The sequence below is a fragment of the Pangasianodon hypophthalmus genome, chromosome 1 (genome assembly GCF_027358585.1).
Source record: "Pangasianodon hypophthalmus isolate fPanHyp1 chromosome 1, fPanHyp1.pri, whole genome shotgun sequence".
Taxonomy (NCBI): Eukaryota; Metazoa; Chordata; class Actinopteri; order Siluriformes; family Pangasiidae; genus Pangasianodon; species Pangasianodon hypophthalmus.
This window is the reverse complement of record NC_069710.1, coordinates 32,105,905-32,123,645: the sequence shown is the minus strand read 5'-3', so window position 1 is coordinate 32,123,645 and position 17,741 is coordinate 32,105,905. Positions and strand designations below refer to the sequence as shown.

The 17,741-nt window shown below is 39.5% G+C and overlaps 1 protein-coding gene across 2 annotated transcripts in view; it reads right to left on the bottom strand.

Annotated features, from left to right (window-relative positions):
- Nucleotides 1-17,741, bottom strand: part of LOC113547552 (guanine nucleotide exchange factor VAV3) — a 98,667-nt gene that overhangs the window by 27,840 nt on the left and 53,086 nt on the right. For both annotated transcript variants that reach the window (XM_034307726.2, XM_034307725.2), the window contains exons 7-16: nt 16,945-17,013; nt 16,243-16,346; nt 16,054-16,153; nt 14,651-14,746; nt 8,366-8,434; nt 6,838-6,924; nt 4,188-4,273; nt 3,916-4,048; nt 1,420-1,529; nt 411-512 (exon numbers count right to left, since the gene is read on the bottom strand). In XM_034307726.2, the coding sequence (XP_034163617.1) occupies nt 411-512; nt 1,420-1,529; nt 3,916-4,048; nt 4,188-4,273; nt 6,838-6,924; nt 8,366-8,434; nt 14,651-14,746; nt 16,054-16,153; nt 16,243-16,346; nt 16,945-17,013 (956 nt within the window). The remainder of the gene's footprint in view (nt 1-410; nt 513-1,419; nt 1,530-3,915; nt 4,049-4,187; nt 4,274-6,837; nt 6,925-8,365; nt 8,435-14,650; nt 14,747-16,053; nt 16,154-16,242; nt 16,347-16,944; nt 17,014-17,741) is intronic.

The following is a 17,741-nucleotide window of genomic DNA, read 5'->3' as shown; positions in this document are numbered from 1 at the left end:
GGGTGCTCAGATGGGCTGATGTGGTACACCACAAACATCTGTCCATGTGGCTGAACATGAGCTAGTGACCAGACTCCTGTTCACTGAATAACGTAGCTCCAATTAGACCTAGTGGCTACAAACTAGCAGCATAAGTCACATCTAGTGAACAGAATTATGGGATTGTCTAGACCTAGAAGGATACCTACAGTGTTGTCTTCAAATTTATCCAAAATGAGAAGCTCAGTGAGATGGGATGGCTGTTATTTCATAATAACTCAAATGTTGCCTAGTAAAGAGCTTCACTCTGATTGGAAGGTAATAAATTTCTAAACAGCAACTAATGGGTTACAGTCATTAATTATAAACCTAGTAACTGATCTTTACTGTAAGTGTAGATCTTATAAAAGGTCGTCCGACCCTCAGCTCACCTCAGCAACATCTTGCAGGAGCTGCAGGCCGTGATCCTCTCGAACGTGTGCATGCGGAACTCGTGCTGGTTGCTGGTGCCGTTCTCCGGGCGAATGTTGGAGCTGAACGAGAGATGAAAAACAAACAGATAGAGGAGGAATGAGAGGAATCTCTCAAGTGTCCCAGACTCTGTGTGCATTACCATGACCTGTTCTCATGTTGCTCTGATGTTGGTATTTGGTGGCTGTTCTGAAGGGAATAAACCTCTGTGTGTCACGCTCTCGTAGGAAAATCATCAGCAAAGGCGTGGTGTAGTGAAGCAGAGTTACAGATAATATCCTAAAGTTAATCATTTTCCTGTAACAGCATGTCACAAAGTTTGATTTCTCTTACACCACTGCATAGTTTTCTGTTTATTGAAGAATGAAGTTGTACTTTTTATCTCTTTATAGTTACATTTAATGTCGTGGAACATCTGTGAAACGAGTTAGTTTTTTGTTCTCATTTGCGTTATAGGAGTTATAAACAGTTGTTTCCTCATCAGCTTCTCTTTCTTCTCTCTCTCTCTCTTGAAGTTAATAAGACAAAAAAATGCAGCTTGTCATGTTACTCCTCTGTCCTGAAGAATTCGGAAAACTTATTTAACCTTAACCTCTGACACTGGAGACTCCTTCCTTAAGGTTAAATACACGTCTCCTTACAGAAAACATCTCCACATCAGCGATTACACACTTGTTAAAAATCTGTTTATGTAGTGCATTCAGTGTACGAGTCCCTGTGAATGAGCTGTTCCTATAGAAACGATAACGTATTAGAGCGAGTGCATTAATATCAACCTGCACTACTGTCAGAGCTGCTGCTATAGAAAACTAATGTGTGTGTGTGTGTGTGTGTGTGTGTGTGTGTGTGAAATTATGTCGTTGTGTGAGGAGATGAAAGCTTGTCTAAATATATCTGATAAACAAGCAACCTGAAAAACAAGAGTCGCAAGATGTATACACACACACACACACACACACACACACTTACATGGCCATGCCGAACTGCTCGAGCCACTTCTTCTTCAGTTCTTTGGTCTTGAAGAAGAACTCGAAGCCGCTCCGTCCCTGATTGTGTGTGAGGTAAAACCCATACGACCACTGAGGGGAAGAAAACATGATTTACACTTTATTAAACAACACTCTCAACTCCAAACGTCAACTCCAAAAGTACTGGCACCCTGTATATGAATCAGCAAAAGTTATAAGCAAAATATGTAACATGCACAGTAAGTTAACACGTTAACAGTATTATAAAATAAACTGAATAATAATAAGAATTATTATTACTATTATTATTATTTAAAACCTATGCATTTATAGTGCATTTTTAATACATCTTTTATTTTAATACGTGGTAACTCAAAATAATAAAGAAATATGAATTCAATGGAAAAAAATAAGGTAACAGAATCAGCATAAAAATAAATAATGAAGTGAAAATATGAGTACAAATATAAGCATAAGGAGATAAAAAGTGCACAAATATAGAAGAGAACAAAATACAAAAATAAAAAAAATAAAATTATAGAAATAAACTAAGAATAATATAATTCAACAAATGCAAAAATGATTACATAAAAATAAAATGAAACTATAAATCCATTACGTGCCATGAGCTTTTGTTTTCTGTTCTTGTCCTGTCTCCACCCCTGTCCTCTCATTGCTTTGTTATCTGATTGTGTTCACCTGTTTTGTGTTGTTCATGATTACTTTGTTTGTCCTGTCCTATCCTGCTGTTTCTTTGTGTTGTCGCAAAGTATTATCATACTAATGTGTCTTTAAGTTGTTTTTTTTTCCGAGTTGTGTACAGGTTTGTACTTCCTGGTTTTTATTCACCTGTGCAATATTTCTTTTATTAAATAGTGAATTGATTACGTAGGTCACTGATTGTTTTGATATAGATTACTGTATATTTGGGGTTGTTATCTTATTAAAAGATTAATCTACAGTCAAGTGATAACCTCCTGGCAGAGGTAACCATGTTTTGTGCTAAATTGTGCTGATACTTAGAAGAATTCGTTATGCCTTCGATCTTTTCAACAGCCACAATACAGCTCTAAAGCACCACCAATTTGACACTCAGGCTTTTCTTTGTAATCCAGCACCTTTTTTTTTCACCAAACCTGCTGACAGTGTTATCGCACGTGATCTCAGATGCATTTGGGATTCGTATCCGTGTGCAAACAGGATAGTTAGAGCAGAAGAGCTTCTTTCCACAAAGCCTGTTGTTATGAATGACGTCTACCAGCTGATGGTGAAAATGTGCAGTGGTGTTTGGTGTTTTTTTTTCACCTCCTTCATCATCCTCCTCACTGTGCAGATGGAGGGTATAATCATGAATCCTCTTTCTGCCAAATTCCTGACAAAATTTCCGACTTTTGAAAATTTTGGCCCTGTTTGTGCTTAATGGAACTTTGCATTGCTTATGGAGTTGTTATATCTGTCACATGACTCAACAGCAGCGTCTCGTGTATTGAAAGCTTGTTGATGTTCTCCATGGGGATTTTATATCAAGGTCATATACAGTACGATCATGTTTATATGAGGATGAACTTTTAATGGATGACAATAATTTTGCCCCATTTTTTTAGGAAACTGTTTTATTATTTAAAATTTAGTGCTTATGAGAATGATGAATGATTTTTGTCATCTACAGTATCTTCATATGTTTAAATGTATAATATAACTCATGACTCATTTCACATCATTCATTTTAACTTCCTGTATTTTTAAAGGGTGCCAATACTTCTATAACTCTCTCTCTCTCTCTCTCTCTCTCTCTGTTTCTCCCTCTGTCTTTCTGTCTGTCCATCTCCCTCTTTGTCTCGCTCTCTCTCAATGCCTCACTTTCTTTGCCTCTGACTCTCTCTCTCTCTCTCTGTCTGTATGTGTGTCTCTCTTTCTCTCTGTCTATTTCACTTCTCTCTCTCTCTCTCTCTCACTCTCTCTCTCTCACTCTCTGTCTATATTTTGGTCTCTCATTCTCATTCTCTCTGTCTCTAGTTTTTTCTGTCTGTCTTGCTCCCTCTTTGTCTCTTTCTTTCTCCCTCTCTCTCACATCTGTCTCTCTCTCTCTCTGTCTTGCTGCCTCTCTTTCTGTATGTCTCTCTCTCTGTCTCTCGATTTGACTCTCTCTGTCTCTGTCTATACCTTTGTCTCTCATTCCCATTCTCTCTGTCGCTAGTTTTTCTGTCTGTCTTGCTCCCTCTTTGTCTCTTTCTTTGTCTCCCTCTCTCTTTGCATCTCTGTCTCTCTCTCTCTCTTTCTCTCTTTCTGTCTTGCTGACTCACTTTATTTGACTCTCTCTCTCTCTGTCTCTCGATTTGACTCTCTCTCTCTCTCTCTCTGTCTATATCTTTGTCTCTCATTCCCATTCTCTCTGTCTCTAGTTTTTTCTGTCTGTCTTGCTCCCTCTTTGTCTCTTTCTGTCTCCCTCTCTCTCTGTTTGTCTCTTTCTCTGTCTCTCCACGTCTCTGTCGTTCACCTTGCGGTTCTCCTTGTCTGAGGTGGGGTTGTTGGTGATTTTGAAGCTGTGGAGGTCGATCACCTCCTTCATCTCGTACACGTCTCCTCGCCTCTTACACACGATCACGGCAGCGTCGAACAGGAAGATGTGCCTGCGCCGAGAGAGAGGGAGAGAGAGAGGGAGAGAGGGAGAGAGAGAGGGAGAGAGAGAGTGGGACATGAGGAATGAAAAAAGAGAAAAACAGAGAAACAGGAGGTGCAGTGGTGTCTCGTGGGAGTGTGTGAGCTCACCTGTCCTGTTTGGCTCGTTTGTCCACCGTTAAGACTCGAACCTCGCCGTCCCCTTTAGGCCTCCCGTAATTCAACAGAGCCTGATTCTGCAACGAGCACAACACACACTCAACATCTACACACTGACACACACACACTCAACATCTACACACTTACACACTGACACACACACTCAACATCTACACACTGACACACACACTCAACATCTACACACTGACACACACACACACTCAACATCTACACACTTACACACTGACACACACACTCAACATCTACACACTGACACACACACTCAACATCCACACACTGACACACACACACTCAACATCTACACACTTACACACTGACACACACACTCAACATCTACACACTGACACACACACTCAACATCCACACACTTACACACACACTCAACATCTACACACTTACACACTGACACACACACTCAACATCTACACACTGACACACACACACTCAACATCCACACACTTACACACTTACACACACACTCAACATCTACACACTGACACACTTACACACACACTCAACATCTACACACTGACACACACACTCAACATCCACACACTTACACACTGACACACACACTCAACATCCACACACTTACACACACACTCAACATCTACACACTTACACACACACTCAGCATCCACACACTTACACACACACTTACACACACTCAACATCTACACACTTACACACACACTCAACATCCACACACTTACACACACACTCAACATCTACACACTTACACACACACTCAACATCTACACACTTACACACACACTCAACATCTACACACTGACACACACTCAACACCTACACACTTACACACACACTCAACATCTACACACTTACACACTTACACACACAACATCCACACACTCAACATCCACACACTTACACACTTACACACACACTCAACATCCACACACTTACACACCTACACACTTACACACACACTCAACATCTACACACTTACACACACACTCAACATCCACACACTTACACACTTACACACTCAACATCCACACACTCAACATCCACACACTTACACACTGACACACTGACACACACACTCAACATCCACACACTTACACACACACTCAACATCCACACACTTACACACTTACACACTTACATACACACTCAACATCCACACACTTACACACACACTCAACATCCACACACTTACACACTTACACACTTACACACACACTCAACATCCACACACTTACACACTTACACACACACTCAACATCCACACACTTACACACTGACACACTTAAACACACACTCAACATCCACACACTCATCATCCACACACTCATCATCCACACACTGACACACTTACACACTCAATGTCCACACACTTACATACTCAACATCCACACACTTACACACTTACACATTTACACACTGACACACTTACACACTGACACATCCACACACTTACACCTTTACACCTTTACACACTTACACATTTACACTCTTACACACTGACACACTTACACACTTACACACTGACACATCCACACACTTACACCTTTACACCTTTACACACTTACACATTTACACTCTTACACACTGACACACTTACACACTTACACACTGACACATCCACACACTTACACCTTTACACCTTTACACACTTACACATTTACACTCTTACACACTGACACACTTACACACTTACACACTGACACATCCACACACTTACACCTTTACAGCTTTACACCTTTACACATTTACACTCTTACACACTGACACACTTACACACTGACACATCCACACACTTACACCTTTACAGCTTTACACCTTTACACATTTACACTCTTACACACTGACACACTTACACACTGACACATCCACACACTTACACCTTTACAGCTTTACACCTTTACACATTTACACTCTTACACACTGACACATTTACACAGTTTGCTACAGTTTGGATAGTTACAAAATTCAACAAAAATCACAGTTTTTATTTAAAACTACACACATTTAAAAATTAAATTTGAAAACATAAATTTGGAAAGCAGGCATTTTGAACCCTTTTAAGCATCTGCGCGTATGCTATGGGGGCGTGTGCTCTGAATTTTTATCGATATCAGTACACATGATAAATTCTGCATATCAGTCACGCACTACTAAATGCTCTAACTGGAACGTAACAGGTTACAGTAATGCGACAGACTGTGAGTAAACATGCTGGTTAGGTTTTAATTAGTGAAAATCACAAAACCTCAAATACACACACACACACACACACACACACACAGCCAACGTCGGGACAATATGTTTAAATCAGGTCCACGTGTTGTTTTGGGTCACTGTTTATTAATGGTGCTAATATGCTTAATATTAGCTGATTTTGGTCAAAGGCGTGTTAGCGGCTAAACCACACCCATCAAAAAACGAAGGTGGGTGATGGGAACTTGACCTGAATATGTTTATCACAGTGTGTGTGGGTGTGTGTGTGTGCGTGTGTGTGTAGATTTTAATAATTAAATACCAGGAGAAGGCGCTGTGTTACTACAATGACCTGTTTAAATCACACATATAACAGAGCTAATGGGCTGTCACTGAGTGTGTGTGTGTGTGTGTGTGTGTGTGTGATTAGCCTCACAAGGTTCTCAATGGACTTCTGATACTGGTCGATTTCCCTCAGCGTCTCGTTGTCTCTCTTCACCTCGTTCACATACTGCGCCAAATCCTAAAACACACACACACACACACACTTCCTTATACATTTAAACCTCACTTCCTGATGCTTTTCTCGTCTTTACTGACTTTCTTCCTGGAGAAAAAACATGATTTAAAAAGTTTTTTTTTTTAATAATTTCCTTTTCCTCCTTCTCTCCCTCCCTCTCTCTCTCTCTCTCTCTCTCTCTCTCCCTGTGCGTTAATCAGAGCCGTTCACCGCAGCAGCACTCAAGGAGGTTAACCGCGTTAGCAATCAATGCTAAGTGGCTAATTTAGGCTAATGAAATCATTAGGCCCCTCTCGGTGCTAACAGCACACTTACACACCCTCACACTCGCCGTAATTCACCTCCTTTACACATCACACACTCGTCTTAATCATCAGAGTTGAGATGGTCTGAGGAGCAGATTCACTCAGACACAAATCACACACTTCACACAGTTTTAGCGCCATAAGTGCGCTAACTCTGAGTAGCTCAGTGGCATGTAGTGCGCTCTTAATATCTAAATCATGTGCTAGAAACATCCGGAAATGAAGCGTGGAACACGGGACACTCGACGGTCGCAACATTCAGAAGGGGGCGGAGCCACCAGAGGGCGCTGTGTCTCAGCGCTGCCAACTTACTGACTGTGTCACTGGATTTGGTGATTGTTTATTTCTCCTAAGCAACTTTATTTCAAAAAATAGCCTAGTGGCAAATCTAGTGACTTCTTTAGTCAGATGTTAGTGACTGCACTCGACACAGCTCTCCAGCTCATATCACAGCTGCTGAGAGCAGGTTCACTCGTCTTACCAACAGTGTATAAAAGCAAAAACAACCAATCACTAATCACCATTGTTCCTAACGACCAATCACTGATCACTATTTTTCCCCACGATCAATCACTGATCATTAATTTTCCCAACAACCAATCACTGATCACAATTTTTCCCCATGACCAATCACTGATCACAATTTTTCCCAACAACCAATCACTGATCACAATTTTTCCCCATGACCAATCACTGATCACTATTTTTTCCCAACAACCAATCACTGATCACTATTTTTTCCCAACAACCAATCACTGATCACCCCATTTGCACCACGCACGCACTTCTTGTTCGTTTTAACTCTCTGCTTGATGATATTTACAGTAATAAAGTCAGTTATTTGACCTGTAACTGTTTCCTTTATGTCTGTTTCCTGACTCCTCACTACCACTACTTCATTTTATCTGCATTCTTGACAGAAATTACAGAATCTTCAGAAAATCCTCTTCTTCATGCAAAACACGTTGATATGGAAATAATAGTAACACGTCACTGAATATGCTAATTAGTCTATGACATCATTCTAGCCACTTTTTGCGCATGCATTTAGCTACACAGCCACTTGCCCCTAAAACAATTGGCAACTCGGATGTGGTTTGAGCCTGAGATTTTGGGTTTTTCTTTTCAAACAGACTCACCTTCATGGCATCGAGAGCGCTGCGCAGGTTGCTCTTCTCCACAGCATCATTCGTGTGTTTCACTAATTCCTGGCAAAAAAAAAAAAAAAACAGATGACAAAAGAAAGCTAATCAGCAAATCATTTCATCTAATCACTTCATCGCAGTTTAACTAGTAATGAGGAGTAAAACACAATGTCATGCTTCGAAAGTTTTCAAAACGACAACGCAGTGACAACGAGAACGAGGTGTCAATCCCATAATTCAATCCTACAGAATAGAGATGGAAAGCATTAGAAATCTGTTCGAGATACTGGTTTCTAATGGGTTTTAATGTGTTTCTGGTGGTCTGTAATGGAAGTTTAACCCTTTCATGCATCCATGGTTTTAAAATATTGGTTCTATTGGATGAGTTTATCACGGGGAAGTGTGTAATAAATATTTTACACGTCTCCTCACATCTCGACAGCCATAAACTGACCACTAGCAGGTTGTGTGTTCTACATCACGCGGTCATGTGATTACGCTCCGTTCACAACGCGGCGTCCGAGCGGTCATAGAGGTGCTGGAGTAGAGAAGAGACGCTGGCTCTTATTTCAGTTTGGGGAAAACCAAAATTCCAGCAACAATTTGAAAATACAATGAAACAATAATCACAAAGTATAAGAGAAGCATCCATTTTTCATTTTTGCGACTTGAGAGGTATTTAATATCTGGGGAAGGGGCACTTATACGCACATTACGAGACTAAATACGGAAAGAAGCAGCAGTCAAACATCTTATTTTTCCAACACAAGGCATCTGCATAAAAAAATCAGAGACATGTCTATCTGGATTAAAAAGATCAGATGATCGCTGAGTTTGGTCTGTAATTTTCTTAGAGGAGGACGGAGAAAACCAGACGGAAATAAAATCACTGAGGCGCTCCTGTAAAATAGGAAATGACCCCAGATCCTCATCTACATTTAATCCCCATCGGAAAAAAGCTTTTTTTTTTTTCTTTTTTTTTTGCTTAAAATTGCATGTTATGTGCATGTTAACCTTGACTTTTTTCTAATTACTTATATTTAATTAAATTTAAGGATTGTCAGTGTGTAAGAATAACAAAGCATTATACCTGAATTTAAAAAATAAAAACAGCCAATGTGATTAGAAACAAAAACCACTAGCATTTGGGTCTAAAATGTTTAACATTGATAAGCAAAAATATAAAAAAATATCATTAAACAATATTCAATTTTTCAATTTATACTTATTCAATATCAATAGTTTGATGTATACAAATTTTATGTAGAATAGGACTGTTTTAAAAAAAAATCAAAAAAGAGTTTAAATAATGTATTCTATGGAGACTGGCACAAAAATATACGGTTTTTTAACGTAATTTTTTTTTATATAATTTGGGATTTTTGTGTAGAAAGTTTGTAAAGAGCAATTCATGTTAAATTGTTAAATTATAATAATGGCCTTATTTTCTCCTAAAAGCAGCTGTAAAGTGATTGTCTGAGGGTTGTACTGGGTCGTAAAGGGTTGCATTGTTGCGAAGTTCTGATCCTAATGGTTCTAATGGATTATTTAATTCAATCCTATTTACTGGTATGGAGGTATTTACTAGAAATCTAATGGAATTCCCATCTGTTGTGATTTCTGATGGTTTTTAATGGTAACACCTAATGGTGTCGCCTAATGTTCCTTAATCAGCATAATGGTGTATTGTATTTTTAATGGTTTAGTGGTCCATGGACAAAACTATTGAAGCTAACTGTTCTTCATTCACCACTTTATCCTGATCAGGAACAGGATTGTAATGGAAACCATTAAGGTGTTAAATTTAAAATGGACTCAAGTTGGAGAGATTTTCTAGGATTTGGGTCAAAATGCAGCACAACATAGAAACTGCTGTTTACAAACTGAATGCTTTTACATCTCAACCCCAATTTTTTTTTTTTTTTTTACACAAATCACAGATTCCCACAAAACTATTTATACACATCATTACTAAAAGTCTGATAAATGAGGCGGAGTCTGCGCAGGAGCCCAGGACCAACTGGTGGTGGTTTAAATGACGTTATCTTGTCGTAGGAGTTGATGGAAACACACAATGATATCATTTTCTGGCTTTCCATAAACATGCGCTACCATTTTTCACATTATTCATAAACATAAACACACACACACACCGGGAGTGGAAATGATATCTCAGAGTCAGCATTTTGGGAATGGAAATGAGAAATAAGATTCTTTGAGGAGTGTGAGATTGCCTTCTTGCTTCTGGGCGGAGTAAACGAGGCATCGAGGCCACACTGAGGGATAAACAGGTGCGTGTGTGTGTGTGTGTGTGTGTGTGTGTGTGTGTGTGTGTGTGTTCACCCTGGCTGATAAATGGCTTCCCTTTGGCCTGCTGTATAGATTGCCACCCAAACTGCAGCTGAATCCCCCTGAACGTGTGTGTGTTATTATCACCTGCGAGACACACACATCTTATTTTTCATTTTCCTGCTCAAAGAGAGAAAAAGCGAGAGAGGAAGCAGGAAAGCTTGGATTTAACACTGGGGAATACATCAGTGCTGTTCGGAGGAAAGAAAGCAGAGCAGAGCATGCTGGGATTTCTTTCGGGAGATATGTGGGTTCACTTACAAACAGACGTGTGCTGATAATCACTTATACATCATGTTCTACAGAATATACTGACAGATAGAGAGACAGACAGACAGAGAGACAGACAGAGCAAAAGACACACACAGAGAAACTGACAGATAGAGAGACACAAAAAGAGAGAGACACAGGCAGAGAGACAGACAGATACAGAGTAAGACAAAGAGAGACAGATAGAGAGAGACACAAAAAGAGAGAGACACAGGCAGAGAGAGAGAGACAGATACAGAGTAAGACAAAGAGAGACAGATAGAGACACAAAAAGAGAGAGACAGGCAGAGAGAGAGACAGATACAGAGTAAGACAGAGAGACAGATAGAGAGAGACACAAAAAAAGAGAGACACAGGCAGAGAGAAAGACAGATACAGAGTAAGACAGACAGACAGATAGAGAGAGACACAAAAAGAGAGAGACACAGGCAGAGAGAAAGACAGATACAGAGTAAGACAGAGAGACAGATAGAGAGAGACACAAAAAAAGAGAGACACAGGCAGAGAGACAGACAGATACAGAGTAAGACAAAGAGAGACAGATAGAGAGAGACACAAAAAGAGAGAGACACAGGCAGAGAGAAAGACAGATACAGAGTAAGACAGAGAGACAGATAGAGAGAGACACAAAAAAAGAGAGACACAGGCAGAGAGAAAGACAGATACAGAGTAAGACAGAGAGACAGATAGAGAGAGACACAAAAAAAGAGAGACACAGGCAGAGAAAAAGACAGATACAGAGTAAGACAAAGAGAGACAGATAGAGAGAGACACAAAAAGAGAGAGACACAGGCAGAGAGAGAGAGAGACAGAGAGAGACAGACAAAAAGTCAGTGAGAAAGACAGAGAGCGAGAGAGAGAGAGAGAGAGAGATAGACAGAGAGAGAGGCAAACAGACAGAGCAAGAGAGAGAGAAAGAGAGAGAGAGACAGAGATTTGTTCGTGACCAACACTAAAAAGTGAACTAGAGGAGGAGAGAAACAGGTTAAAGGAGTGTGCACACGGCGACACACTCCATCTACCTGACTCCCCCTCCACTGGAGCAAAGAGCTCTGTGACACACACACACACACTCGCAAAGAGCTCTGTGACACTCACACACACACACACAAACTCGCAAAGAGCTCTGTGACACACACACACACACACACACACTCACTTTTATGCCAATATTAAACTTTCATACAGTATAATGCCTTTAATCAGAGTATTCTACAATACAGAACATTGCTGTGTTTATCACTCTGTGTTGGAGAACAGAAGAGAATTATGGGATTGATGTCTCTGTGCTTCTCAGAGGCAGGACACAAGTGTGTAAAAACTCAGTGTGACCTTTATTAACGCAAATCCGTGAATCACTGTCAATCATCCAGACGGGGGGTCAAATCACAGGCAGATTGTAGCAACCGAGAGGAATCCATAATCATACAGTATAAACACAACAACGGGCGTGGCTCAAAACCAGGAAGTAGAACTATTAGACAAGGAAAAAGGAAACACGGGTAAATAAGGCTCAGACGCTTACGATAACATCGACAAGACTTCGCAAAAAGACAAAGACTACAGGAGCATGTAAATAGACAAACTAATCGCAGGAAAGGGGCGGAGACAAGTCTCAAACCCAGAACAAATCACATGTTCAAAATAAACAAAACAAAAGAGAGCAGCGCACACTAGGCTTGGAATGATTGACGAAAGTATCACTAATAGCCAACAGACGATGTTAGTTATACAATTTAAACGTCTGGAGGAAAACGTGGCGTCTGCAGCTTTAAGATCTGGTCTGATGTCTCATATTAAGTGTTTCCTTTTCGTCTGTTTTGTCGTCTTTTGTGTACATTAATAGCCTGAGCAACAAAACATCTTTCTCTGCTGCATCTTATCTTCTCTTGTCCGTGCTGCTGAACAGATAAAGCCGTAAACGTCTTCGAATGGGGGGATTAAGTTCAGGAAGTGAAACAGCGTGTTGTTTATCACGGCTACGTCGCTATGTAAGAATTCAGTAAGTAATCTACACGTGCACCGAGCACATGCACGTGTAGTTTATATCATTTTATTTCAGTTTTATATTGAGCCTAGTTACAGCTAATAACTCATTATGTTTATTTACAATCCTGACTACAGACTTGTGACCAGCTTGTGGATTTTTTCCACTGTAATGACACACACATTATGTATGCCTGGCCACGCCCCTTTTCCTTCTTCATTGCCAGTGACAACGTCATGAATCTGCGATAGATAGGGAGCATGATAGAATCACGTATGAGGGCTCCAGTACTGTAGGTGGCGCTGTTGCAAATTAAATGACAATTTTCACAACTACAGCCACACCTCAAAGCCATCCATCATAGAGTGAATGAACATCCTCGTGTTAGTTCATGTTTGGTTGCGTAACGTGTTCGTACGCAGAGTTCACCCGCGACACGCCGAGCGACGCCTCTGTGCAGCGTCCCGTCTGTTCCTCCCACAAAATGACATCATGCTGTTCATGGAAGCTGAACATCATCTCTGCATGAAGTATACATGGTACGTGTGTGTGTGTGTGTGTGTGTGTGTGTGTGTGTGTGTGTGTGTGTGAGACATGTGACCTACCGGACAAAGACACACATTGAGTAGAACATGCACATGAACACTTCTTCATGACATTGTTTATTCTCTTTGACTCACAAAGAATCTGGATTTAAGTCAGATATTAGTATTCACACATTATAGTCTCTCTCTCTCTCTCTCTCTCTCTCAAACACACACTCTCTCTCTTTTTCTCTTGTTTATTTTCAGATCTCGGCATGCCTCAGTCACACAGAGCATAAACTACAGACTGCATGTGACATCTGATGGACAGCGAGAGCCTCGATATGAAATATTCATGCCAGAACACACCGGCTGCCCTCTCTCTATCTCTCTATCTCTCTCACACACTCACACACACATGCATACACACTCTCACACACTACTGAATGATGATGCTGGCCCCTAGTGGCTGATTTTACTGTTTACTCATCTTCAGAAAGAGCTTTATCCTGATCAGGGTCGTGAAAGTACTCTGGTTTGCTCTATTTGTTATTGTTTAGCAAAATTTACTTTACGGTTCATCTTCATATTCTTAAATTTATAACGTGATATATGTTAGATTTCTGGAGTAATGGCTCATTCACAAGAACATGTACAGTGAAGTTTTTTTTTTTTTTTTGTGAGGAGATGTTTATTTATTTAAGATGTTTATGGAAGGAGTCTCCAGTGTCAGTGCTTTGTAACAGTCAGAGGTAAAGCTGTATCTTTACGTTTTTTCGCTTCTTTGCGGCTTCTGTATAAATGTATAAAAAGTATGATGCGTCATTTAGGAATACGTGACACGATGTAATTGTTGGCAGATTGCTATGGTATAAGAGGAATAACACACTCTCGAATGTGCTGTCATAAAAAAATAATAGTAATAAAAAAAACTTCAGGGTTAGCTTATTGTCATCACACCAGCCTGTTGTTGATTAATTTCCACTGAGTGGTTTATTCACTATAAATCTCAACTGTGTCTTAGCTATGACTTTAATGAAATGTGTAATAGTCATATGACAATGGTTGAAGTAAACTAGGAGAAGTGGAGGACTGAACAGGACGCTGTAAAAGTGTATACACACACACACACACACACACACAGCTCACCTGGAGAAGCAGATGATACTTCAAAACCCTTTGCATTGGCACGACGAGGAGATCTCTCAGTGTAAACTTCCCGTTATTCGCCCTTTTGGAACAGACCTGATAACACAAACGGATCATTCCAGAGTTACTGATGTGACTCTGATCTGTGTTTACATGTACACAATAATCTAATAACGGTAAAAAAAATCAGATTTTGGGAATAATCCAATCAAAGCATTTGCATGCACTTCAGTGATCTGATAACGGGGAAACTCTGAGTCTACATGAGCCTCTCAGTAATCAGATTTCTCTCAGTGATGTCACTATTAGTGAGCAAAAAATCTAAGTAAAAGAGTAAATATCTAGTTAAGTGAGCGAAACAAAGTAGGAAGTGCAGCCGTTAGTTCAGGAATTCACAGTGCACAGAGTTTCAATATAAACAAAAGCAGACAAAAACTGTTGGTTCATTTCTTGAAGCTTCGAGAGCACACTAGCGACCTCTAGTGGTCAAAAGAATATTGGCCTATGTAGCATGAGAAACTATGAAATTAATGTGATCATATTAAAAACTAATGTGCACAGAGATACAGAGATATATATGTACTCAATCAAAGGGTGATGAAATGTTTGTGCAACTGGGCAGATATAAAATAAAAAAAACAAGAAGAATTTAGTCATTTCATTCCTCGTTTCAGTCCAACTGTCCAATCTTAACTGCCAAAGCTCCAACACTATACTACCACTGACAACATCCTGCGAATTGTATAGTAACATTATACAGACTACTCGTAACAATCTGTCAAATCTGGACATGTTCTCGTGCAGAAAGAAATGACTTGAAGCCTTTATCGAACGATTAATTTGTTCCTTATGGTGCTTACGATGACAGCAGGGTAAATGACGACCAGGGCATATTAAAACAGTCGGGGTGTTACAAGATACAGTATGATTTCAATTCCTAAGTCACTGATACACTATTTGATACATAATACAATATGATATGATCAGATTTAATAACCGATGCACCGATCCAAATATTCCAGTCATTACACCCCTATAAAATGATGCTAAAGAAAGATTTCATTTGTTTATTTTTTTCATAGTAAAGTCAACATTTGCACTGAATGGCCAGGAGGCATAAAAAATTAAGAGTCTGTAATACCACTGACACACAGCAGAGGGCAGCATCTGACTGCAATGGTAAAAACCTACACTACAATTCTACAAGCGTGAGACAAATGTAAGCCTTTTTCAATATTTTATCTTATTTTGCAGTGTTTATTGTAAATAAGGGTCACAAAAGTCTAGAAAAGGAAGAAGATGAGAAGTGAAGAAGAGAAATGTACTGATGATTCTCTAATTTGTGTCACATTTTTAAGGTTTTTATTTGACTCACTATCTCATGTTAAAAACAAGGTCCTGACCTCTAGTTTTTGTCTCACGTCCTCTTTTTCTTTACAGAGTTCATCCAGATACGCGATGGCCGTCTCTACGTGGCTACAGTACTTCCCATAGATCAGTAACCTGAAGGAAAGATGATGCAAACCGGAGCAATGCGGTGAAAAATCCTTCTTCACATATGAATAGTGATTGAATAGAGTGGGATCTCTTACCTCTCCTTGTAATCGATGAAGATTTGGTAGAGGTTACTGGCATTGTGGTGATTGACGGAGTTCTGCACATCCTGCAGCAGAGTCTTGTGCACTTTCACTAGATCCTGTTCCAAATAACACACAGCAAAGTGTGATTTATTATTAAACCTGAGCTCAGTATAGTGTCGATGTCACTACAGTACCATAGTGTTTATTATAATTCATTACTCACTGAACTGCCCACATATTTCAGTCCACTTAGCTTAATCCACTTAGCTGTCCTCTTGCATCAGATCAGGTCAAGTGTCATTATAAGTCAATACAGTTGTCTCATTTGGTCCAATACTCGCTTTGTGTGTGTAAATCCTACAGCGCTGCCTTGCTAACTAACCCGCTAGTCTGTTAATTTAACTTTCAAATCCATATAAAAGAGCGGAAATGAAATGACAGCATGTTTATGATGGAATTGTTAAGAACTCCCATCTTCCTTTTCAGCAATTTTGCATAATTTGACTGACTGATTGTATAAACGTTGAATAAAACAGGTGCTGATTATTTAGCTTGTTTTGTTTCATTAAAAGAAAAAGTGTTAGTTACTTTGTTAATGTTACTGATGGTGTATTAATACTAAACTTCTCAGTTAATGTTAACTAATGTGTTAATTATTATCAGTGAAAAGAAAGTTAATTTAAAGCATAAACCATCGTTACTAATGGCACTTACAGGAATGTTGATGAACACCTTGTTGATCTCGGACGATGTGAGAAACTGCTCCAGCGGCCTGAGGAAGAACTGAGAGCGCAGGAACGTTAGAGCGGAAGAGAGACACTCGAGAAGAACAATTAGCATCGCAATAGCAAAGACTAGATTTATGATCATTGTCATAGTAACATTCCAACATGATTACAAAGGAACAAAAATTAACACTGATTAACACCAAAATCACACATCAGTATTCAGACCTCAGGCGTAATTACTGACTTTTCAGAAGTTACGTGAATGTTACAGACACGGAGGTGGAGTCTGAGTAAAACAGAGGCGGGTCAAAGGTCACTTGAACTTAAGAATTTTTTTTTCTTGTGTGATATTGGCTCGAGTGAGGAGCAGTATTAAGTCCAGCTCCACTGTCTGTAAGTTTGATGTCACGCTGAAATCTAAGCTGTAAATACTGTAGACTCATAACAACGCTCAATATTAAATACACAAACACAACACTATTGAGTAATTAATTAACAGTATTGTAACTTTAAAGAGCCAAATAAGGATTTTATTTTTATTTTTATTTTTTTTTTGCGCTGAGAACATGTGAGGAGACAGCATCCTAACTGGACATTTCATCATTATTTTATCAATAAAAATAGGAATTAACTTAAAGTTCATTAGTAGATGAGTGCTTGGTCAGCTTATCCTTCAAATCGTGGTCACATGTTCTTTCCTGGAGCTTTTATGTTATTGTATATTAAACAAAAAATGTCATTCCCTTCTTCAGTCTGCAATTTATGTTTTTTATTAGTGGTGGT